Below are 26,153 nucleotides of genomic sequence, written 5' to 3'. Positions count from 1 at the left end.
AATAGTTACCTCAAGGGCTAAAGGAGGAGAAATCTAACAGAAGAGGACAGTGGACCATGGAAGAAAGGGGAAGAGGGAGGAAGCTAGAGGGAGGTTGATTGGCAGGTGAGGAAAAGAGAATGGGTGAGAGGGAAACCAGAAAGGGGAATGGGAAAAGAGAGAAGGAAAGAGGGGAAGAGACATTACCTGAAGTTACAAGAAATTGCTTTTATTTGTAGCTGAAGTTAAATATCAGGGCAAGGTAAAAATTTTGAACTTAGACAAAGGTAGAGGTCACCTACAGAGGTTGACTGAAATATGACAACCATAAGTATCTATGATTAATCCTGGGCTAGAATTTGATATTTACTTGAAGGTAATAATTGATGACAAGTTACAGTTGAGTTGACGGGATAATGCATGGTTATTGAATGCAGCCCATATAACTATATTGTGCATGATTCCAAGGTATGTGTAATTAGTGGAAGAACTTTGTTAGATCTTGAAGAGTGGGAGCAGTGAAGGTGACTAGTAGTGTGAGAAAGAGAAAAAATTGGCAAGGTGGCAGTGGAGAGAAAAGTAAAGGCAGCAGCAGCCTTAGTTGTAGGAAGATGCAGCAGAAACTGGAATCTTAAGGCTTTAGTTGGGTGATAATATGAGTGCTGTTGTAATTAGCAGCTGGGTTTGAGGCTATGTTTAGCTAGGATAGGCTTTAGAGTTGCAACTAGTTTCAGAGGATTGCCTTTGACTTGACAGTAAGGTGTCAAGAACACAGAAGATAGGATACGGTGGGGATAGGGCAACAGTGAAGCAATAATCTTAAAAGTTACTACTTAAAGCAGGAAAAAACAGTGGAGTGGAACCATAGATAGATAGCTGTGCCAAAGAACTAGGACAGAAATGATGGGCTATATAGATTCTTATGTGCCACTTAATTTTGAGTCCCTAGAAGGCACTGTTCAATATGTAAAAACATTGAGAAATGGAATGGCTTTATGATTGCTTTTAAATGAGTTATGAATTTAAGCTGAACATCCTATGGGTAACAGCAAAGGAAGGATTTTTCTCTGCAGGAGCAAAAAACAAGTGTGGGTGAAGGAAACCCACAGATTTTTAAATTGTTCATATGTCACAACAGCAGCGCTATATCACTACAAACATAAGCGAAGTATTAATTAAACCAGTGCCCCATGTGTTCTACTTGAAGTGCTTTGAGCCCTATCCAAAAATCAGTGCTACTAATCCTACATTTCCGCAGTGTTGCTTTGCATTTCAAGCTGTGCATATGTTAGATTCCGTGATTGTTCCTTACAGACATGCCATTTCAATTCTTTCCAAAATCAACCAGATCCTGTTGGTATGGGGAGGAGCAATGACGGAAGCAATAGTTTAGACAAGGTGAAGAATCTCGCCAGTCCTGAAATATCTTTCAGCTTCTCTTGTCCTTGGTGAAAACTTGCATGATTATTCTCATAATCCAATTTTTCCATCACAAATCGCTTTATTTGTTCCCTTCTGTGTCCTTTCAATTGCTACAGTATTTTTCTTATGGCTTTACAATTTATTTGTGAAAATGCTGTATAATCTCAGTGCTTTGGTTCATTTATTTAATATTACATTAATAATACATTACGATACTGGGTGTCTTTTATTTATTACCACGAAATATTGTTGTGATTGCTTCTGTTTATCATCAGTCAGCTCTCCCACAGCCTTTTCAGTTAGCATCTATGTTTTCATCCCTGTTAAATATTTATCAATTCCATACTTCGAAATTTTCTGCATTGATTTTCCTACATCTTTCCTGTCAGCCAATTTTCAAGTACCGTGGATTGTGGTTAATTGGGCTATTGGTTAATTGAGACAGCCGCTTATTTGGGATCATTCTTAAAAAACAAAAACTAATTGAGAAAACAGCCAGGATTCCCTTTGCTTATTTGGGACACCATGCTGCTTAACTGGGACAGGATACCATTGCCAAACAATTTGTCACTGACATCAATCACATGCACTTGTGTGGCTGTTATAAACTACACCATGCTTAGAATAGTTTTTAAATAGTTTGTGTCTGAATTCAAAAATCAATGATTTCTGTCACTGATAGTTGGCAAGAATAAGCAATTAGACAATTTGGATAAACCAAAGGACGTGATTTTGTTCAGTTACAGTCAAAAGAACACAGCAGCGTTCAGTTCCTCTGTCGGTAGTGATGAGGAATTAATACGTAGTTTTATATTACTGTAGTCTATTGGTTGTATTCCAATTTGTTCTGTATTTCATTTAAATACATAATTTATTACTCAGTTAAAATTAGTTTGTGTTTTTATACCTTTTTAACTATTTCCATGAAACTTTGGCTAATTGGAGCAGCCGCTGAATTAAACCAGAATGTGCTGGGCCTGATATGTCCAAATTAACCAGAATCCACTGTATATTTAAAATATTCTTCAGCTACTTCATCCTTGGAGTTCATCTTCCTCATTAACCTTTGTCCTTCTGATTCCTGGTTATGATCACTTCAACTGCACTCAGTAAAAACGCTCAGGTGTGATTCTACGAGTTACAAACACAGAGTTGGATTAGATTAGTTCATTGTTATATATAGCAGGGTGCCCTCGTTTGCAAGAAGCTCACAGAGTATACAGAGGGTAAGCAATATACATGATAGAAATAAGTATAACGATGAGTGCAAAACAGTAGAATAGGGTTCAATCTGAAGTGGTGCAAGAAGGAAGTTAAATTAACTCTAACAGAATAACATAAATTGTTTCAGAGTACAAGAACATGGCAACACCACCGGGAAGGAGATGTGAAAGATGTGATTGGTTCAGGAGTCTGATGGTATTGGGGAAAAAAGCTGTGCTTATGTCTGTATATCCAGGCTTTGAAGCCCCCATATGTTCTCACAGAAGGCTCACAGAAGGGTAGAAGAGACTAAAGGGAATGACCATAGTGGCATGCATCCTTGACTATACTCACAGCCTTTCTGATGATACTTTACGAATATGGACAAGATTGAAGGAAGTGGCGAGCCTATGGGCTATGTTTGCTGGGCACTCTATAGGCTGCTAAGATGCTAACAGTCTTTGTGGAATCAGATATTGAATATCATCAGTTAACACCATATGAATCCATTTCTACTAGTTCTTACTTGACAATTTAATTGATTGAAGCACATCATTTATAAATATTACTTTTTTTGTGATACAAGAAATTTACTTTAGCAGATTATGCTCCTGACATCTGATGCAGCATCAGATGATAGCTACCTTATTTCTAAATTACTTTTCAAAATAGTAGGGTTTATAGAAATGATCTTCAGGCATTCTGAATAATTATGAATCAACTATTATTGACAGTCATAATATATTTACCAATAATAATTATGTACAAGAATTTTAAGGAAATTCAAACTATGCTAAAGTTCCAGGCTTGATATTGTTGATGGGATAGGCCTTCAAATTCATGTATCATTCCGCTATTCGCTATGTTTTTATCCTCCTTACCTCAGCAATTGTATCTGCTGTACCCTTACATATAGTTACGCATTGATTTGCTGCAGTATAACTCATTAACTTGATCCATTGACCTGACTCTTCTCAGGCAGGTGCTTCCTTTTCCCAAGATTTAAATGAAAAAAGTGTTTCTCTGCTTCTGTGTCAATGTAATAATATGGCCGCCTTTTTCAAAGTACGAGGAGTGATTGATAAGTTCGTGGCCTAAAGTAGAAGGAGTCAAATTTAGAAAACCTAGCACATTTATTTTTCAACATAGTCCGCTCCTACATTTACACACTTAGTCCGGCGGTCATGGAGCATACAGATCCCTTCTTTGTAGACGTCGGTGTCTTGGACCTCCAGAAAGTGGTTCACAGCAGGGGTGATTGATAAGTTCGTGGCCTAAGGTAGAAGGAGGTGAGTTATACAGCTCTCGTTACATGCACATGCAGTTCAGCTCTTTACGCAGAAAGTTCGAAGTTAATAAGTCATCTATGTTGAAAAATAAATGCTAGGTTTTCTAAATTTAACTCCTGTTACCTTAGGCCATGAACTTATCAATCACCCCTTGAATGTTGTTTTGATAAACCTGTACCTATTAATAATTTCCCTCAACTCAGTTTTTAAAGCTACTCTTTTTTTAATATGTTAAAACTCTTACACTCAGTTTTATGTTCCTTGTTGGTTGACTCTCATTGTGTTTTCTTCTTCCATATCAATATTTAACTGTCTTTTAAACCCATAAATTTGTAATTAGTTGAATGAAGTTGTGCATCTTTCAACATTAATCTGTTGTATCTATATGCTGTTGTATTATTTTTCCAATATTGCCATGATGCAAGTGAAGTGATCATTTCCTTCTCTGATTTACATTATGTTTAAATGTTGGAATTTTAAAACAATATATGATACAAAATTCTGAAAGCAAAAGCAAATTCTAGTTATTGCAAACAAGAGAAAATCTGCAGATGCTGGAAATCCAAGCAACACACACAAAATGATGGAGGAACTCAGCAAGCCAGGCAGCATCTATGGGAAAGAGTAGAGTCACCATTTCGGGCCAAGACTTGGCTGGAAATGGCTCAGCCTGAAACATCAACTGTACTGTTTTGCATAGATGCTACCTAGCCTGCTGACTTGCTCCAGCATTTTGTGTGTGTTTCTAGTTGTTTCAACAGTTTATAGAGAAGATAAACTTTATAAAAACAGAACACATTAGAAATCTGCTGGAGAAATTAAAACAACAGGATCTCGATTTAGTAAATGTGTTCTCATGAATACATGAGTAATGTTTGTACTAATAGTTTGTTGTAACTCCAATAGTGGATGATAATAGAAAGACAATTTAAAGAGTTTAGCTGTAGGGTATTAGCAAATTGCCAGCCGGGAATTAAGGTGCACAGTACTGTATTACCTAAAACAATGTACACTGGATTTGGTTAGTTAATTGGGGCAGCCACTTATTTGGGCCAACTCTAAAAGAACAAAATCTAATTGAGAAAATATTCGAGATTCTTTTCATTTATTTGGCAAACTGTTGTTGCATGAATGAAGTCACTGTAGAGAAGTACTAGTCCATATGAAGCAGCCTCTTTATTTGACAAAACAAAATACAGCAGGCATCATATTGAGACCCTTTCAGGAAAAGATCTGCTTGGCCCAGCCCTACACATTTTATGTGCTAAAGATCAATGAAAAATTCAGGATAATTCAAACAAATCCATTTTTACAGTGCTTTACTTCATCTACACACCCCTTTCACACATCCCTCCTTTGCACCCATACTACAGAGACCCAAATACACACAAATAATTAAGTTAAATCTGTGTAGCCTACCCATTGTTCAGAGTTGCATTTTAGATTTAATCTTCAATGCAGGTTTGAATTTGAAGGCTAGCAGCTGAAGTCGGTTAAGTTAATTGCTACATGTGCTAACCCTAAAAATCGCTCTAACGTGCACCATGCCACTTAATTGAGTTAGGAGACTGTTGCCTAACAGTTTTTAATTAGCATTAGTTACATGCACTTGCTTGGCCATTAGACAGTACTTAGGGTGAACAGTTTTTACATCGTGTCAGTTGTATGTGTTTATGTTCAAAAAGCAGTAGTTTTTGTCACTGATAGTTAGTGAGAAATAAGCAGTACGATGATTCTGAACTGCTTTGCTCACTGTGGTTTCAAGCAAAAAGGCTTGGAAGTCCCAGAAACGGCTAGGAGTGAAACTATTTCACTGATTCCAACAAGTTAGGAACTAAGAAGAATTTGCACATATCGACAATCATCTTGAATGTTACAATGAAAATGAAGATTTGGGGATGAAATTGTTAGCCTTGTATGAAGGCAGTCCATGATCTACACAAGTTGTCTGTGCTAATTTTATTAATTTATAGTCAATCAAAAGAACACGCAGTGTACACTGGATTAATTCTTCTGTCGGTAACAATTAAGAAGTAATATACAGTTTTATAGTGCTGTAGCAGTATAATTTGTTCTGTTTTTCATTTAAATACATAGTTGTTTACTCAGTTAAGTGGTAGCTTATCTTTTTTATACTTTTTAAATTATTTCTATGAAACTTCACCTGATTTGGGTAGCCGCTTAATTGGGCAAAAATGTACTGCTTCTGATGTGTCCCAATTAACCATAATCCATTATATATAAAAGAGAATGTGAGTGGAAAATGAGATAATGTTGTAAATTTTTAAGTTATATTGCAACTGCGTTGAGACAACTGCATACTATATTAGTTACTGCTATACATAGAAAATGTTATAGTTATTGAGAGAATAAGAACAATGAGTGAGATGGTGGAGTAGATAATTTGGAAACAGTTGAATGTCAATCAGAAAGAGAAAGGTGAGAGGTGAATAGATTGGTGTTTTTGCAATTCTAAGAGGCTGAATGAAAGGTTAAACTTAGCCCCCAAGGAAGGGTTCAATGCCTTTGAGACCCATCCTATGTATGACTAAACTGGATTCCACAAATCTGCTTCTGTCATCCTACCATATAGATTGTCCACCCTTTAAAAATCCATTAATGTAATCACAGTTATTGTGATCAATGATTAGAAGCTTTAGTGCAACAGAAAAATGCTTTCTTTCTGAAACTAGGAAGTCTGGGGGAGGGGAATGTTTGATAGAAAAGGTGAAGTTTGAGGGGCAGGAAAATGGGGTGTGGAAGGGTTAGTAAGAAAAAGTGAGTGAGAAAATGGTGAGAGAGGCAAGACGAAGGTAGGAGAGGTAGAATAGAAAGAGAGAGCAGGTTTAGAACTCTCTTCCGAGAGTGCCCTCAGAAAGTCAAAATCAAGTTTCTTGTCATATGCACTTGCATCATACACTGGAGAGTTCTCTACACTTATCTGAGGTAACAGTAGCCTTTGGCCAGGTGGAGATGTCATCATGTGGTGCCCAAACTTCATAGAGTGTTTTGACCTTTAACCACTACACACTCCAGTTGGCAGGTCAGTAGTGGGCGCCAAGGCACTGCCCATCTGCTCCTGACTTACAGTTCAATTCCTCTTTACTGCTCCGTATCCAGCAAGAGGTTCTTTCTGGTTTCTGCCCCATCCTGCAAGGTTCTTGGTTCTTGCTCTTTTCATCAAGGCCCAGCGCAGACACCAACCTCCATGCCAACCTTGCCGGGAACCTTCTACAGCCGATCTCCATGGGGAATATCCACATCTGCCATCCTTTGTCCGTGCATTCCTGGACTAAGGACTAGTTCTTCAGGGCCTTCCTCTCATGAGCCTTCTCACGTCCTTTCTCCCAACGTACTGTGAGGTTCTCCAGAATGATTTTCTTGTTTTCGATGGACCACAGTATGATATCTGGTCGAAGTGTGGTTTATACCACCGCTGGGAACTGCAGCTTCCTCCCACACTGACCATCATCTTCCATGATTTAGCAGTTTGTAGCAGATTAGATTTATGTCTCTTTGATATGACTGGTGTGGCCCTCTCCTTGATAAAAATGACTGCCTTGTTTGCCTCTCTGTCAGCTGGTCTCTTTTTACACCTCTCCCGCTCCAGTGTGTCAACAAGGGACGGCAAAGCCTTGTCATGGCGCCACCTATACTGTCCTTGTGTTAAAGCTGTTTTGCATCCTGACGGTATGTGTGCCAGAGAACCCCAATGACCACAAAGTTTGCAGTTGGGGGTCCTTTCTCATCCCCCATGTGTGTATTTGTCATGGTGTAGAGAGAGTGTCATACACAGAACGCAGGTGGAAAGAAGTGCAGGAAGGCTTCAGTCTCCAAAGCTCTGTCCAAGTGATCTTGTGCTTGGGAAGATCCCACAAATGCAGTGAAAACCTTGCAACAGCATCACAGGCATGTAATATCATATAAGCAGGGTTCACAAGTAAAACACAAACATAAATTATACACAAATTTTACAAAAAAAAACATAATTAGAACAATAACCGAAGTCCATGTTATTGCAAAGTGACCAAAATGGTCAAGCTGAGCTGTGACTAAAAATCAAATCAAACCAAAGTTTATGCAGGCTTGATGCTTGAAAGATGATAGGTCACTGCATCACCCCCCCTTAACTCAGTAGCCCCCTCTAGACCCCTTCCTCACACAGTTCTTTCCACACACTCTTGTTTTCTCTTCCCCTCCGCTTTTAAATTTGCAAGCCTTTTACTTGCTATTATTGGATGTTATTTATCAATTCAGCCTTTGTATCCACGCTTCTGTTCAATAGAGAGATGAGGAAAATTTCAAACAGCCTTGCATCTCTGAGGGGTGAGTCATGCTGGACTCAGGCTTTTGGGGAAGGTCCTCAGACTCGCTCGTAGTGAGGAAGGATGCGTCCTGAACTCCTGGCAGCCTTGGAACTAGGCAAATGAGACACTTTTGGAATCATGGAATCCTTAGGCCCCAAGTGTTTGCAGAAAGATATCCATGCCTCATTCAGGATCACTAGCCATAGTTTAAGAACAACACTTGTAGACTTAGTCAAGTACAGGGGAACCAAATGATCAGCAGGAACACCAAGAATGAAGTGAGGCTAGTAGAATTAAATTTGGGAATTGAAGTGCAATGTACATTTGCAGGAGGATGTGTGTTTATCTTAAATGATCAAGGATGAACTTCTATATTTTGGTAGGTGCATAGCAAAGCTGCGAAGCTGACTCCTTCAGAGTATATTTGAAGCAGCTGATATGGTTTCTTTATATGGTAGCTAGACGAATGTGCTTATGATTCCGGATGTCAGAAGCCTGAAGAAATGTGGCTGATTTTAGTGCCATGATTCCCCAAAATTCCCTCATCTCATTTCTATGAATGTTAATAGATTGGAACTTAGATTGCATTATGCTTGCGCATTATGGCTGTGTCATACAACTACTCAGATAGTAGGAGTGCTAGCTGGGTTATGTTAAATGTGTGTCCATTGCAGAGCTTCCAGATGGCACAGACTGAAACAAAAATTGTTTTATCTTTTATAAGTTGTCCAGTATAAGTTGTTCGGGTCATACAATAGGGAGTGAAAATGTAATCCTATATAACTTTGTGTCAGATCTATTTTTGGAACTACCCTGTGATCCATAGTATGCACATCTGCAGTGAATGTCTGCAGGGCATAGAACTTCAGCTGAGTGTGAAAAGGAGATTGTGATTCAGACATTTGGTGCATCTGGGTGAGAGAAAATTATCCACACATTCTATTCCAGGAGGTATTCATGCCACTTTGATTAAGTACAGCAAAATTGATAGGAGTGACTGGAAAGTGTGACTACACATGATAAAATTATGGGGATCTAGGAAGTAACATTTGAAAAGACTTGGCCCTTGAGCTTGTTCAGAAAGTAAGAAATTATTGCAATCTCTGGACAAGAACAGAGACTACAGGGAGGACAAACAAAACTAATTACATTAACTTTGTGTAAAGGGCCATCCATGGTGTAGGAGTGGAAAAGAATATAATGGGATAGGAGATAATATAGTTTCGAGGAGTAGAAACCTCCCCCTCCCTCTTCCCCTCTCTCCCCTCCCCCCTCCCCCTCCCCTTCTCCCCTTCTGTCTAGCCTCAAGAATGAATCCATGAATATGCATCTCCCTGGGACTGGTGAAAAATTATAGAGAAGGAGAAAAAGTTACATTTGTTATGGTTCTTTGTGGGAATTAACAATATAGATAGAATAAAGGAATGGGTGCAATGGGAACTTGAGCAGCTAGGTTACAAGTTAAAAGGCAGAAGCTCAAAGGTAATAATTTTTGCATAACTTTCTGAGTCACATACAGAATACAAAGACTTGAGATGTGGCTAAAAGGCTGATGTGGGAGAAGTGTGTTTGAGTTCGTGGTACATTACACCCATTCTGAGGAATGATGGAGCTGATCTTTTGGGATGGGCTTCACTGAATTGAGCTAATATCACATTAGTTGAATAGCTTAAGCTGTATATAATGTTGGGAAAATGGGTAATGATGAGTGCTGTGAGGGAGAGAAGAGCAGATATATATGCAGAGTACACCTCCGGTTAGTCAGAGCCAAGAAAAATTATAAAGATCTAACTTGAAGGCTTTATCTGAATGCATGCAACTTTTGAATGAGACAAATATCAACATATTTCACAACATACTTGATGGAGGTTTTAATGTACTTGTTATCAATTACACCATTTGTTTTTTGCGCAGGGGGGATGGATGTTTTTTCTTCGAACTAGTCCCATTGTTTTCTTTGTTTCATGGCTGTCTGTAGAGAAGACAAATCTTGGGGTTGTATACTGCATACCTACTTTGATAATAAATGTACCTTGTCATAAGTATGCCAGTGATATTAAACCTGATTCTGATTCTGTATTAATGGCACAAATAATAATAAATGAAAAGGTGGAATACCTATTACAGAGACACAATTGCGAATTTCCCAAGACAGGGAATTAAATATTGCAGAATACTTTGAGAGGAGGCAGGCAGAGTGGAAAAAGACGAAGGTTAGCCCTGATAATAGATAGAGAATGAGACAAATGCAGTGGAGAAAAAGGATCAAAGCTGAGAAAGTCTGAATGTACAAATTCAAAAGTATCTCTCTCAGGCATGTCATTGCTGATCAGATTATCACCTCAGTTATAAATTCCCATCTGCCTGCAACTTTAACCTTTCATGTCCTTATCAGCTCTGTGTCTATCATTACCTTGAATGTGTTCAAAGACTATGCTTCTATCACCCCTTGAGGAATAGATTTTCAAGGCTTTGACACTCTGCGAGAAATTGGGCATCATCTTTATCTTTCAACAGTTTCCTATCCCACATGAGGGAAATATCCGATCCATATCCATCCTCAGAATCTTGTGTGTCTCAATCAAGTAGCCTCTGAGTCTTCTAAAGTCATAATAAGAAAATCTATCTATTCCATGTATGTGTCTATTAAATCCTCATTGTTTTGCTTCTAATACACGTGGTCTCACCAATGCCCTGCAGAATTTATGTATAACCTCCCTATTTCTTCAGTTTCCATCTATAGCAATTAATAGTAACAGTCTATTAACTTTCCTTATTGCTTGCTGTATCTGCATATGAGCTTATCATGAACCATGCACCATGCATCTTTTACCACAGCCATTTACTATTTGGATAATATGCTTGATTTCATTTTTCTGCCAAAAATGGACAACTTCATGAGTTCTCTCGGTTATATTTGAAGAAATTAGATCAGTTTTCAGTGGAAATAAAAACTCAGAAGCATTGATGTGTAATGTCTGTATGTCCAAATTAATGGTGATAATATAAGGCAGATTCTAAGACAAACAAAAAACTATAGGTGTGCATAACACAGACAATACAATGATGATGAAAGACTTGACCTGCAATAAATTGTGAGTAATGAATTGGTAAAGTGTATAAAAGATGGTTTTCTAAATCAGTATGTCAAGGAGAAAATGTTAGAACAGTTTTTTTTTAAAAGATCTGTTATCCTGCAATGAAAATAGAATAATTGAAAGTCTAGTAGCCAAGGGGTCCCGAGCAAAGAGTGATCATAATTTGTTAATTTATATAAAGACTGGAAGTGATTTTGTTCAATGTAAAAATATGGTCTTAAAAGCAAATAAAACTGTGAAGCCATGAAAGATGAGTTTGTTTTGGAAGACCGATGAACCACATTAAAGGATAATGCTAGTAAACAAGCAATAGTTGTTATTTGAATAGTTAATATAGGATCATACAAGTGGTCAACTTTTCTGGGTTGAAATGAGAAGAACTTTGTTTTCCCAGAGAATAATGAACCTTTGAAATTCAATGCTCAAGAGGATCGTCTGTTTACTCCCACCCCCTAGATGCTGTCTGATTTGTTGTGTGTTGTTCAAGATTTCCAACATCTGCTGAATCTCGTGTGTTGTGGAAATGCAGTTACTGTATATATTCAAGGCAGAAATTAATGATTTTGACGACTAAGAGAATTAAGACGTATGGATACTGAAGTCAAAGAGCAACTGGGATTATCTTATTGAATGGCAAAGGAGGTACAAGTGGCCATGTGTCCTCCACCTGCTTCAGTTTCTTGTATAGTTGAATGGTTCCTGTCCACAGAAATTTCATTTTTATTCAGTTAATTTCTTAAGCTACACATATTTTAAGAAGCTAGTTTTGAGTAGCAGTACTTGGAAAAAATTAACATAAATTAAATTGCGTTCCATTTCTACACATAACTTTATGATGAGAAGCGATACTTATGTACACTTGATATTTTTGGGTGTTATTCTTCAGTTTCATGGGTTTATCCACCTTGAATAAATCTCTATAAGAATTAATTAAATTTGTCTTACTCTCCGTTCTTAACACGAGTAGTTTGATATCACCTGCAAATTTGCACATTGTGTCCCCGAAAACTGAATTTAGATTATTAATAAAAATTAATAAAGAGCAACAGCCATGTCTTCAACACTTATGAGACATTAGTTGTGACCACTCATCAAATATCTACTGTATATCCTTTGAGCCAGTTTATATTCCATCTCCATATATAACCACTAGTGCTTAATTTATAGTCTTATGTGCATTTTTTTCAAAAGCTATGATTGTTATTGCTTCATGCCGTTATTTTTTTTCTCATTGCAGATTTGCAAAGATTAAAGTCAGTTCATCAGCACCAATTGTTCCATTCAGAGAGACTATCATTCGACCACCAAAAGTGGATATGGTAAATGAAGATATCGGCACTCAGCAAAAAATAGCTGTCATTCACCAAAAGAAAGAGGATCAAAATAAATATCCTGAAGGCGTCATTGTGGATTCTGATGGACTGGTGACTTTAAATACACCCAATAAGTTATCCACTGTCAGCGTGAGAGCCATGCCACTTCCAGATTCAGTGACGCAGTTACTCGAAGAACATAGTGATCTGATTCGTACCATGGAACAGTTCAACCTATCAGTAAAAGAAGGCAGAGAAGCTCAAGAAATAAACTCGACCACACTTGAGGCTATTAAGACATTTAAGCAAAAGCTAGAAGAGAATTTTGTAGGCCGGAAATGGAGAAATGCAGTGAACCAAATTTCATCATTTGGACCACGGCGCTACGGCCCCAATATTTTACTGAATGGGTTAAAAAACTATGATAGGCCGTCGATGTGGCAGTGCCTTGACAAAAGCAGTAGGGATTCAGGAGCCTACCGGAATTTTGACAATAGTATAATCAGTGGATTTCAGTTGGCTACTCTTTCAGGTCCTATATGTGAAGAACCTCTTATGGGTGTTTGCTTCATTTTAGAAAAATGGGACATGAGTAATAAAGTGAAACAGTTTGTTCAACCTTCCACAGAGGAACAGGCATCGAAAACTGAGGTGCACCAAGAGATAACTTCAGAAGAAAATAGCCTTACTGATTTGAAGCCCCTGTTAGAAAGCCCAAAGCAACAAACTGATGAGAGTGAGAGCAGCCAGACTCTAGCCAAAAGTCTGGATGATGGAAAATGTAACTCTGAAGTAGCACTTACGGATTGCTATGGTCCTTTCTCTGGCCAGCTCATTGCCACAATGAAGGAAGCTTGTCGTTTTGCATTTCAGGCAAAGCCTCAGCGGTTAATGGCAGCGATGTATACGTGCGAGATTATGGCAACTGCCGAAGTGTTAGGTAAGGACTATAAGAAGGAATTTTCTCGGTTTCATATTAAAACCTATCCCTAAAAATATTTCCAGCTAAGAAAATTTATGGCCGTATTCCTTTGCCCAGTGTTTGAGACTTCTGTGCTGTAGCTGACATCTGAGCTTCTAATTGGTACAGATCCATAAAATAACAATGACCATAACAGCAAGGTCATGACCATAACATAATTCATTAGCTTCTGATGTGTAGCAAACTGAGCCTGCTATTAGTATTTTTACTCTTTCGTCATTTTGTCCACTTACTTCATAATTGACCCTGGACATTTGCCCTGCCTGATAAAGAACGTGCGGGTAATGCAAGGCCACATTGCATCTCTTTTAATAGGAAGAGTCTGATTGGTAAGGCAGATCAGTTGAGACCATTGATAGCTTACCTGACAAAGGTGGAAAGCCATTTGGTCTGTTTAGTCCATGCTGGTTCCCAGAAGAGAAATCTGATTGATCTTATTCCTGTCACCTTATTTTACTGTATGTAAGCAATTTATTCTTTTGTACATATGTCTATCAGCTCTCCTTTAATTCTTGGTGACTGAGAGAGCTGTATTGAAGAGCAAGAGCAGACAAAATAGTGAAAATGAAAGTTTTGCATTGTAAATTAAAATAACTACACAAATGCAATCCAAATAAAGTTTTTTAAATGACAAGGAAAAATACATTTATTAAAAATTGGTTTTATTAATGAAAGAAACGAAATGGCAGGTGTATGAAGTAAAGAGCACATGGTGGCGTTCTTCGATGGTGATTCATAATTATTACCTGACTGAAAGGGAGGAGTCACTCAATGATGCAGCAAATCATAAACATGAGAAAGTCTGCAGATGCTGGAAATCCAAAGCAACACACAAAAATGCCGGAGGAGCTCAGTAGATCAGGCAGCATCTATTCAAGTGCAGCAACCCTGATGCATAGCTTGTGATAATCATACACAGACAGTTGACTGAAAGTGGAGCAACCCAGAGAAACAATTCCAGTTTTCTGAAATAATTAAAAGAAAACTGATATGTTCTAGGGCTGGTAAATTCTTTGTGAAAACCTTTGGTTTAGTACAGACTAAGATTTTCCTGCTCTCTTGCTCGGAACATTGCCATTGAACCTGTCCCAAGTACATTTAACTCATTAAAATGCAGTGTTTATAACAAGTATTCACCCCCTCCCTTTGGAAGTTCTCATGTTTTACGGTTTTTTTTAAGATTAGATTATGAGGACACGCAGTCCTCTTTTATTGTCATTTAGTAACGCATGCATTAAGAAATAAATACAATGTTTCTCCAGAATGATATCACAGAAACACATGACAAACGGACTGGAAAACTGACAAAAACCACATAATTATAGCATATAGTTACAACAGTTCAAACCAATACCATAATTTGATAAAGAACAGGCCATGGGCACGGTAAAAAGTCTTTAAAGTCTCTCGAAAGTCCCATCATCTCACACAGACGGTGAACCTCCAGCGCCGCAAACTTGCCGATGTTGTATCCTGGAAGCATCCGGCCACAGTCGGACTCCAGGTCTGTCCGAAAACTCCGAGCCTCTGACCAGCTCTCCGACACTGAGCACTGAGCACCATCTCTGCTAAGCGCTTCAACCCCGGCCCCGGCAACAGGCAATAGGCAAAGCCGAGGATTTGGGGCTTTCCCCTCCGGAGATTCTCGATCGCACAGTAGCAGTGGCAGTGAAGCGGGCATTTCAGAAGTTTCTCCAAGTGCTCCTCCGTGTTTCTCACGGCTGTCTCCATCAAATCAGGATTGTGCACGGCCCCCTAGTTAACACATATGATATCATTCGGAATGGCCGCGTGCGCTGCGTCGCGCCGCCATCTTCTCCTCCCTCCTCATATTTTACTACATTGAATCACAGTGGACTTAATTTGGCTTTTTTGATCAACAGAAAAGACTCATGTCAAGTGAAAAGAAATTTCTACAAATTGATCTAGATTTATTACAATTACTAAACAAAAGAATTGTTTGTGTAATTACTCAGCTCCTTTAAGTCATTATTTATAGATGTACTTTTGGCAGCAATTACAGCCTTGAGTCTGTGTGGGTAGGTCTCTATCAGCTTTGCACATCTGGACACTGCAAATTTTCCCCATCCTTCTTTACAAAACTGCTCATGCTCTGTCGGATTGCACCGGGATCATGAGTGAACAGCTCTTTTCAAGTCCAGCCACAAATTCTGAATTGGATTGAGTTCTGGACTCTGACTTGGCCACTCCAAGACATTAATATTGTTGATTTTAAGCTTTGGCTTTATGCTTGGGGTCATTGTCTTGTTGGAAAACAAATCTTCTAAGTTGCAGTTCTCTTGCAGATTGCATCAGGTTTTCCTCCAGGATTTCTCTGTATTTTGCTGCATTCATTTTACCCTCTACCTTCACAAGCCTTACAGGACACACTGCAATGATGCAACCGAGAGCAAGATGCAGCCACCACCATGCTTCACAGTAGGGACGCTGTGTTTTTGATGATGTGCGATGCTTGGCTTAGGCCAACTGTAAAATTTAGTATGATGGCCAGAAAGCTCAATTTTGGTTTCATTAGATCATAGAACCTTCTTCCAGCTTACTTCATAGTCTCCCACGTGCCTTCTGGCAAACTCTCGGTCTTCAGTGCCTTGTTTCTAAAGATTACTGTAAAGTTTCATATACTACTTTTATTAATTGCTCCTGGGTATTTTTAAATGTTTTTAAATTAGGAAGAGCACTCCAAGGATACGTGGAGAAAGCAGGAGAATGGAGTTGAGAGGGATAATAAATCAGCCATGAATGGCTGAGCAGAGCCAATGGGCCGAACAACCCAATTCTGCTTCTGTGTCTTATTGCCTTATTTTAAATCAGTTGTTAACCTATTCTAGTCTTTCATTTGCCCTTGAAGAGGGCCTGTGCTAAGTCAGGGCTAGGAGTTAACTGAACTACCAGTGTGCTCCACATTCAAACTCTGGTGGTTTGTGATCAGCCCAAGATGCAACCCTTCTAAGTCCAGATTTTGTACTTGTTCTGAGGTCTGGATCTTCAAATATCCTTTTCCTCAGGGAACAAAACACCATTCTGATGCATTAAATGCCATGGCAAGTTTCAATATTGATAATCTGTTTTCACTGAGAAGTTGCTCTTTAAATTTGTAAGATAGTACCTGTAATATTGCTATACTTCTTGGTTTGTTGTTTTGTTAGATTCAATTTTGTGCTCTCCATGAGGAATAAGACTTGAACACAAGATATACCCAGTCAGAGACAGAAATGTTCCCAGTGTGAATAGGCATAAATAGTTACTAAGTCAATTAGGACAGTAAGTAAAAACTTGGTCAAAGAGGAAGGACTTAAGGGCGGGGAGAGAGGTAGAGAGGCAGAGAAGCTTTTGAAGTGTACTTGACAGTTTATTCCTGTTGAGTATCAATAGTAAAATGAATGAAGTTTGGAGAAAAGCCAACTGGAGGAGAGAATGGGTGAGGTTACATATACCATGAGGGTCAGTCAGCAGATTAGCGCTGTGGATCTCAACTTCAAAAACATTTTTATTGGACATGCTTTAAGCTTTTCAACAGTTTTAGAGAGCAAACTTTGGAAGATCTGTTTCTCGTTCATACTAACAGTTCCATATTACAATTACTTTTTCCATTTAAAAATGCATGGAGTATGCCTTAAACTCAGCATTTGATTGATGGGTTTTACTTTATAATATTACACTTCTGAAGGGGCTACCTTGTATTGAACTGCATTTCTAATTAGTTAATGAATGCGAGTTTCTTTGTGCTTTCTTAGGTCGAGTCTATGCAGTCCTTTCGAAACGAGCAGGCCGGGTGTTACAGGAAGAAATGAAGGAAGGGACAGAAATATTCATCATCAAGGCTGTTTTGCCGGTTGCAGAGAGCTTTGGTTTTGCTGATGAAATCAGGAAGCGTACAAGCGGCCAAGCCAGCCCACAACTTGTGTTCAGTCACTGGGAGGTAAAAAAATCAAACCATTCCATTCCATGTGGGTTTTTAATGTCCTACAGAAGTGCTATACTATTGGAGTACATGATGCAGAGTACCACTTCAAACAAAATTCTTCATATTGATATCCTTAAAGTTAAGTGAAATGTGCTCTTACATCTTATGATTTTGGGATTACTAGAAGCATTAAGTATTACATTATAATGTAGGAAACTTGGGATTCATTTCACTTGGAATTCAGTTGTACAACATAGAAAAAAGTCCTTTTTCCCACTACATCTATGCCTATGTGTACTAATCACACTTGCCTCATAAATCCAAAATCCTTCTAAGCTTTGCTCATTTAAGTACATGTACAGATACCTCTTAATTGTTGTAACTGTTCCTGCTTGCACCAGTTCATTCCAAATTCAAATACTTTATGTGAAACATTTACCCCTCAGATCTCCTCCCTCTCACCTTAAACCTATGTCCTACAGTTTCAGTATCCTACCATGGAAAAAAGACGCTGGCTATCTACTGCTCCCATATTTTATAAATCTCTATCATTGTAATGTCATAGCATCTTTAGCTCCAGGGAAAATTGTACCAACCTATCCTTGTGACTTTTCTCCCCCCTCTGTACCTTAGTCACATCTTTAGTATGGCGACTAGAACTGCGCGCAATACTCCAAATGCAGACTAACTATTGTTTTGTACTACTCAAACATGATGGTCGGATTCTTCTGCTTGGGATTAATGTGCAATTAATGTTAAGGCTCTGTGACATGCCCAGCAAGTCAGACAATAGAAAAAGAAAAGCTGAAAAGTCCTGAAGAAGGGTCTTGGTCTGAAACGTCGACTGTTTAATCATTTTCATAGATGCTGCTTGGCCTAATGAGTTCCTCCAATATATTGTGTGTGTGTAGCTGAGATATGATGTTGGCAGGTAGAAATGGTGAGTTCTGATACAGTCAGGAAAAAAAATGAGTTACCTAAAGTTGCAAAATTCGATGTTGAGTCATGAAGGCTGCAGTGTGTCCAGACTGAAGATGAAGTGCTACCCTCAGTTTGTGTTGGGCCTTTTTGTAACAGTGTAGGAAACCGCAGACAGTAAGGCAGAGTGGGAGTGAGACAGTGACCAGAAGCTCAAGGTCATTCCTGCAGGCTGAATGCAGGTGCAAAGGGATTACTCAACATGTATTTGGTTTCTCCTGTGTATAGGAGAGCACATTATGAATACTGAATGAAATACACTAATTAGGAAGAAGTGCAAATGAATCAAGTATATCTTCAGTGCATCTACATTTTAAAATGTCATATTTTTTAAGAATGTATCAAAGCATTTAAAAATTATTTTACCTTTAGTTTTATGTTTTGCTTTCTCTTTCTACTCCTTAAAATCAGTGCACAGTTTGAAGCCATTGGTTCATTAGAGATTTTTACCATCCCAAATTGCTCAGTTTTGTTTCCTATGAATGTTTAGTCTAAAGAAAGCTGTATACCTCAGAGTTAACCTAACTCTCATGTATCCCAGTTTGTCCAGACAGGGAGTTAAAGGGAATTTGAGGACTTTTTTTGTGGAAAAGAACCACATAGACCCAAAAGGAGCAGGAGTGGCACATCTTTTTTCTGCATGACTTACTTTTTCTCCCCCCCCTTTTCCATTGGCTACATCAGTCAGCACAGTTATTACTGAGCTCCTTCCAGAGTCACAATACAGATTCTGCCGATGAAGTAATGCAATAGTTGTGACCTTTGTTAAGTGACAAATACAAGAAAAGTGTAACACCGACACCTCCACAGTGTGTAGTCTTCATTGATATTACTTAAGCCTTGAATATCCTCATTGACTCATGGGAAACCCTTTCCCTGATTGCTCAAAATAGGGAAGTCTTGCCACCATGCAGATCAAGCTGAAACAATGGAAGGATTGCACAGCATCCAGAAGCGATTCAATTGTCCACCCTTTCTAGCATCATCTTCTATTACTGTAGCAGAATATGAAGGTCCTGCATAGTTCTCATTGGCCACTTCAGTATTTAAAAGGAAACTGGTCATCCTCAACTGTTTGGGCTCCGTAAGAACCCAGCAGAAGAGATCAGAGTACTTCCTATCCACCAGCCCTTACTGTCCACTAATCTCCCCCCACACCACCGCCCCAATAAGATCAGAATTCCCTTCTCACAACTTGAGCAATGCTGAAATATTTCAAATTTATGATAATGCATAATTTTGGATGGATTTTATCACCATAACATCACCAAGCTGTGTCCTGATGCAGGGTTTTGACCCAAAACCTCGACATTTCCTTTCCTCCAGCAGATGCTGCTGAGCCAGCTGAGTTCCTCCAATAAAATGTTGTTCCAAATTCCAGTGTTTGCAAGCTCTTGTGACTACATCCTGATACTTGTTTTAGTTGGTCCTGATGATTGCAAGGAAGGGATATATTGTTAAAATAACAAAGGTGAATGACTGTGGTGCACATTATAAGTTGCACATTTTGCAGCCAGTGAGTGCTGCTGTTTAGAACCGAATAACTGACTTTGCAAACTCCCACTGTACATCTTACAATGTTAAAAGAATCTGCAATTGTTGACCAGATCATAATCATGCTTGTTTCAACTGCCATTGGAAATTTCTGTTCAAAGCATTAGTACATGACTAGATTTTGAACCCTTTCTTTTCAGCATTTACAGTTATACAAGTGGCTGTGAAGATAGGGAAACCAAAGTTCCTGTGCTTTATATTTGCTTAAGAGGGATCTTTTCTTTCCATGCAGGGTTTTTTTAAAACTTACATTAGCTGCAATTATGATTACTCCCTAGGGGTCTTTTCACACTGAAGGAAAAAGATTTGTGGATAGAAATATTTTGTTGGGCTGTAGAAGAGTCTGCAGTAATCATTACAATTGTACGTGCCATAAATTAGCATACTTTTTATTCTTATAGATAATTGCTATTTTTTTTCTAGTTCTCCACACAAAACAAGTAACTCATCATGGCTTATTCTGGAAAATTACTGTATGTAATAACAAGCAAAACATGGGTAAAATGGGACTGAATTTATAAACTGCAAAGGGTATTTGAAAATGAAATGTCGATTTTCATGTTTAAAAATATAAGGAGGTAACAGCTTCACTACCGTTACCATAGCATATTTTAATTTTTTTATTCGTATCTTTGCCAGGGACAGTAGAGAAAAATAATTGTCTCTAATTCCAACTGATACATACAGTATTCATAAGAATTAGGGGGGATGCTAATGTTAAAATACATTAATTCCATTTAGTCACAACTGGAGTGCTGAGGGATCCAGTTTTATCTGATCTTATCCAAGGAGTCTAGCTTTTGAAAAGTAGTTTCAGCTTTAAGAAGTTTTGCTGGTGTTTATATAGCCCAATTCCCCTCCTAACTCTTTACCCCGCCCCGTATTTGTACCCAACGTTACACTGCTTTTACTGATATTTATTGTGTAAGCTGATTAGCTTGTTTGACTTTTCCCACTGCCTTCAAACCACTATCCCCAACCAAGTGCATAAAAGAGCATCAGCAACAGGACCATATGTTGTCTTTTTCCTTGATGTCCCTACATATTCCCTCTGATTTATCAACTGAGGTATCAGTGCTAATAAGAGTTTTTGAGTTTTTTTTTCCCTTGGCTTCTCTTCTCTGTTCTGCCTTCCAATTTAATTTTTTTTCTAATCTCTTCACCCCTTTAGTTTGATAGTTGTGAAGCTACGTGCATTACTGGAAGAGTGAATCAAGATATAGTCCAGCATAAGGATAAGAAGCCAGGCAGTTCAGCTGACTTTAAAACAATACTGTTTTAAGTGATATATGTCTATGTTTTTTAATTACTCTGAAAGTCTACTGAGCATTGGTAATTCTGTCTCCTTAAGATAGTCTTGATAATTTTACTATGCTTCCCAAGGGTAGCAAATCTGCCAAATCCTCTATTCAAGGGGACTGTGCAGGCTTAATTCCTCAATTAAGCCAGTAATCTATAGATTTTTGGACAGAAAAGGCATTAATGCAGGCTCTGCAACTGGATCCTTGACTTCCTCATCAGGAGACCACAGTAGGGTGTACATTGGAAATACTGTTTCCTTGTTGATAATCAGCACTGATGCACCTGAAGGATGTGTACTTAACCTGTTGCTCTTCTCCCTCTATACCCATGACTGTGGCTAGGCACAGCTCAAATGCAATCTATAAATTTGCTGATGACAGAACTGTTGTTGGCAGAATCTCAGATGGTGGCAGGGAGACATTTAGGAATGAGATTGTTCGCCTTCTTGAGAGGTGTTGCAACAACAACCTTGAACTCAACATAAGTAAGAACAAGGAGTTGATTGTGGACTTCACGAAGGTAAAGTTGAGGGAGCCATCAGTCCTCATCAAGGGATCTAGTGAACTGTTTCCTGGGTGTCAACATCTCTGAAGATCTGTTGTGGGTCCAGCATATATGAAGAAGGTATGTCAGTGGCTATATTTCATGAGTTTGAGGAGATTTCGTATGTCACCAAAGACTCTAGCAAATTTCTACAGATTTACCGTGGAGAGCATTCTAACTGGTTGCATCACCATCTGGTGTGGAGAGGCCACTGCTCAGCGTCGGAGAAAGCTGCAGAGAAATGCAGACTCAGCCAGCACCATCATGAGCACTGGCCTCCCCAGCATCAAGGACTTCTTCAAAAAGTGACACCTTAAAAAGGTGGCATCCATCTTTAATGAGCCTCATTATTCTATCTTATTGCTACCATCAGAGAGGAAGTACAGGAGCTGAAGGCACTCAGTATTTTAGGAATAGTTTCTTCCTCTCTGCCATCAGATCTCTGAATATTGAATCAACCCATGAACACTACCTCGCTGTTTTTGTTCATTTTGCACTACTTATTTAATTTCATTTCTATATATTTCTTATTGTAGTTTACCGTTTTTATTTTTTCCATTGTACTACTGCTGTAAAACAACAAATTTTATGACATATGTCAGTGATATTAAAACTGATTTTGATTTGGAAATAGTCTAAGTTTAAAGATCAGTCATAATCTTATTGGATAGCACAGCAGTCATGAATTGCTTAAGAACCTTCTATTCTGGTTCCTATATTCTAAGTGGTGCCTATCATTCTTGATGTCTTATTGATCACCTAAGTTAGATTATTTTTTTCTCTATTTGGAGTTTCATTTGATTTACTATTAATATTTTACATCCTCATTTTCAACTCAAACCAAGCAAAAAGTTGTACCAGCTCCAAAATCATCTGTTAAAATTGCACTTGTTTTTTACATTGAAATTTAGTTTGTGAATTTTGTCTTGACCTTCTTCACCCCTTCTCTTTTCACTTGCCCATCACTTCCCTCTTCCATCCTCCTCCTTCTGTTTCTTCCTGGGTCCACTGCCCTCTCCCTTTAGAATCATTTTTCAGCTCTTTATTTCAAAGATCATTTAAAGGTTCATTTATTATCAAAGCATGTATCCATATACAACTCTGAAATTTGCCTTCTCCAGATAGTCACAAAACAAAGAAAGAAAATGGAAGTTGTTTATTAAGGAACATCAGCAACACCCCCCCCCCACAAAAAAAAGAACGGCATCCTGATCATCAACCCCAAAACCCCTCCCCCGTACAGAATCAGAACAAGAACATCAACACCCAAAAGGCAACCCTTCCCCACAGAAAAACTAACAGAGCATCAACCCCCAAACGCACAAAATGGAAAAGGAACAAGCGATATAAAAGCACAATATAAAAACCATAAGTCTGAAGAAGTCACAGTCCATAAACACAAAAGTCCAATTCATACATGCAAAACCATGATACCATCCAATGATATCACCAACATTCATTGAAAGAGAGGGACACCACACGAGGTAGAGAGGCATACCCACCTGCCACAGCGAGCCACAGAGCGATAGGCTGCTCACAGACTCCTTCTTGGCAGTGATCAAAAGGAAGGCAATCGGCGCTGAACTCACGCTCCCCTTCCGCATTCACGTCGACGTCTCAATCTTCCTTTACACCTTAATCGGTGAATTATAGATGCCCTAATCAGTGAAATGGAGTGGAACATTAGCGTGCACCCTGTATCAAAGTTTCTTCGCCTCAAGGCTGTTCGAGTACATGCTCGCTTTCCAGTATCTTCTCGGAGACAGCAAAATGCTGGGTCACTCAATGATCTCCAACCTGTAAATTGCAGAATCTAACGGTCCCAGAAACACCTTTAAGGTGAAAAACAGATGTAAAAGAAGTTAAAAACGAAATTTTCATGAGCTATCTGGAAGCTATTGACTGAGGGAATGTGGTATGCAGCCACCATCTTGACCAGAAGGACCCCCTCCTATACCCTCCCAGATCCTTGCTTCATCCCCCACCTCCACCCACCCACATTTCCCTTCACCTGCTTGTACCAATTACCGACCTGCTTGTTGTCCTCCCCCTCCCCTACCTTATTCTGACTTCTGCACGTTGCCTTTCCAGTTCTGATGAAGGGTCGCAGTCTGAAACATCAACTGCTTATTCTCCTCCTGAGTTTCTCCAGCATTTTGTGTATGTTGCTCAAGATTTCCAGCATCTTTAGAATCTCTTGTGTTTACAAGCTTCAGTATTATCACCTGTATTTCCTTAAACTGTAACGGTGGATTTCTGACATTTTCATGCTCTGCCTGGTACAAAAACATCCAGAATTGCAATAATGGGGCTTTACTTTCCACATCTGGATATTGTCAGGATAATGGCTTTTGAGTTAACATAGCAAGGTGAAGTAATGACTGTCTGCCAATGTTATGTAAATCCTTTGAAGTGGTTAATTAAATGTAGCAGACACATTAACATGTATTGACTGAAAGTAATTTATTGCGCAACATTTTTACATACTTGGGCAAGGAGAGCCCGATTTTTGTTTTTCATTCTCATATCTCTCATCTGGCCCATTACTCCGTTGGTGTTTAGGACAGCAATGAAGTCCTCCACCTCTGGCAGTGTTCAGGGTTTCCTTGTTCATATCAGTAGCTTCCTTTTCTGTTTTCACTACTGTCAGTCACATAAGTCCTGGGTGGAGACTCACAAATACTGTCGCACTCAGATATCGAAGCATTATTGTTTCTGTAACAGTTTTATTTTTATCAGTCAGGGTTGTTAGCTCTGAGCTGAACCCCTGAAATCTGGAGGACTGGACCACTCTTAATCTGGCCTCAACCCTTTGACCTATTTGGCATGGGTGAGCCTACCAAGAGCCAAAGCATAAAGCATAGTTCTCCAAGTCATTGAGGCATGCAAGCCTCCAAACCCAATGACAAGGTTGTGGTCCTCTTGGAGGATGTGATGTCTGCTTCATTATCATTTCAAGGCCCCTCCTGAATAGGCCCTGTGGTGTCAAGTGTTGAACTGTGAATAGGGTTGATCACTCCTGATTTAAACTTTAAACCTTGCAGACCCAACCACATCGATCACATGTATCAACCACCACTTCCATCAGCCCTGTCTTGAACTTCTTCCTCAGATCTGTTTTCTCTCATTCTCACATTGGTTGATGCTCCTGGCCCAAGGACCTACCCATTACTTTAGCATGCACAAAAAAAGGACATCAGAATGTTCAGTGTGTATAGCTGTTTTATAACAAGGTTGTTGTACACTGTGATCACTTACACTGCAGCAGGGTCTAATCTAAATCAATGGTGGGCTTGCCATGACTACCAGCATCTAGACACTATAGAGTTTCTAGGGCCTGTTTTACCATGCAAAATAAAAGTTGTTGAAAATGTGTAACTTAGGATATTTTCTTTTCTGAGATCACTCTTATAAACTTATATTAATCTAGGAGCTTGCTAGAATAAAAGAAATGAACAGCAACAAATTAGTAAATTGATTTATAAGTGTTACATGTACTGAGATACAGCCACTAACTTTATTTTGCTTGTCATCCATGCAGACCACTTCATTAGAACAGTGCATTGAGGAAAACCAATAACAGAATACAGGATAAAGTGTTAACATTACAGAGAAAGTGCAACATAGACAATAAAGCGCAAGGCCAAAACATCATAGATTCTGAGATCAAGAGTCCATCTTATCGTAATAGGGAACCATTCAGTAGTCTTTTAACAGTGGGATAGAACAGTCCTTGAACCTGATATTGCGTGCTTTCAGGCTTTTGTATCTTCTGCGTGATTTGGGAGGTGGGGGTGCTGTAGCATGTGGTGGTGGTGGGGGGGTCTTTGATGATGTTCGTGCTACCAAGGCAGCAAAAAGTATAGACAGAGTCTGTGAAGGGACGGCTGGTTCCTGTGAAGTGCTGAGCTATTTCCACAACTCTGCAGTTTTTAGTGGTCACAGGCAGAGCAGATGCCATACTAAACCACAGTGCATCCAGGTAGGATGCTGTCTGTGGTGCGTCAATAAAAATGGGTAAGTTCAAAGGGGACATGCCAAATTTCTATAGCTTCCAGAGGATGTAGAAGCACTGGTGAGCTTTCTTGGACATTGTGTCTATGGTTGGGCCAGGACAGGTTATTAGTGATGCTCGCTCTTAGGAACTTGAAGCTTTCAATCCTCTCAGCCTCAGCCCCATTGATGCAAGCAGGAATGTGGCACCAACCCTCACCCCACCCCCCTGCCCGACATCTCCCATACCTTCCTGAAGTTAAAG

The 26,153-nt window shown here is 39.0% G+C and overlaps 1 protein-coding gene across 3 annotated transcripts in view; it reads left to right on the top strand.

The window, feature by feature from the left end:
• Window positions 1-26,153, top strand: part of efl1 (elongation factor like GTPase 1) — a 319,698-nt gene that overhangs the window by 241,201 nt on the left and 52,344 nt on the right. For all 3 annotated transcript variants that reach the window (XM_063065853.1, XM_063065850.1, XM_063065852.1), the window contains 2 exons: window positions 12,536-13,551; window positions 17,349-17,533. In XM_063065853.1, the coding sequence (XP_062921923.1) occupies window positions 12,536-13,551; window positions 17,349-17,533 (1,201 nt within the window). The remainder of the gene's footprint in view (window positions 1-12,535; window positions 13,552-17,348; window positions 17,534-26,153) is intronic.

This window comes from Mobula hypostoma, chromosome 13, assembly GCF_963921235.1.
Source record: "Mobula hypostoma chromosome 13, sMobHyp1.1, whole genome shotgun sequence".
Taxonomy (NCBI): domain Eukaryota; kingdom Metazoa; phylum Chordata; class Chondrichthyes; order Myliobatiformes; family Myliobatidae; genus Mobula; species Mobula hypostoma.
Note: the sequence above shows the minus strand (reverse complement) of the source record. Positions and strands in the feature narration are given on the sequence as shown.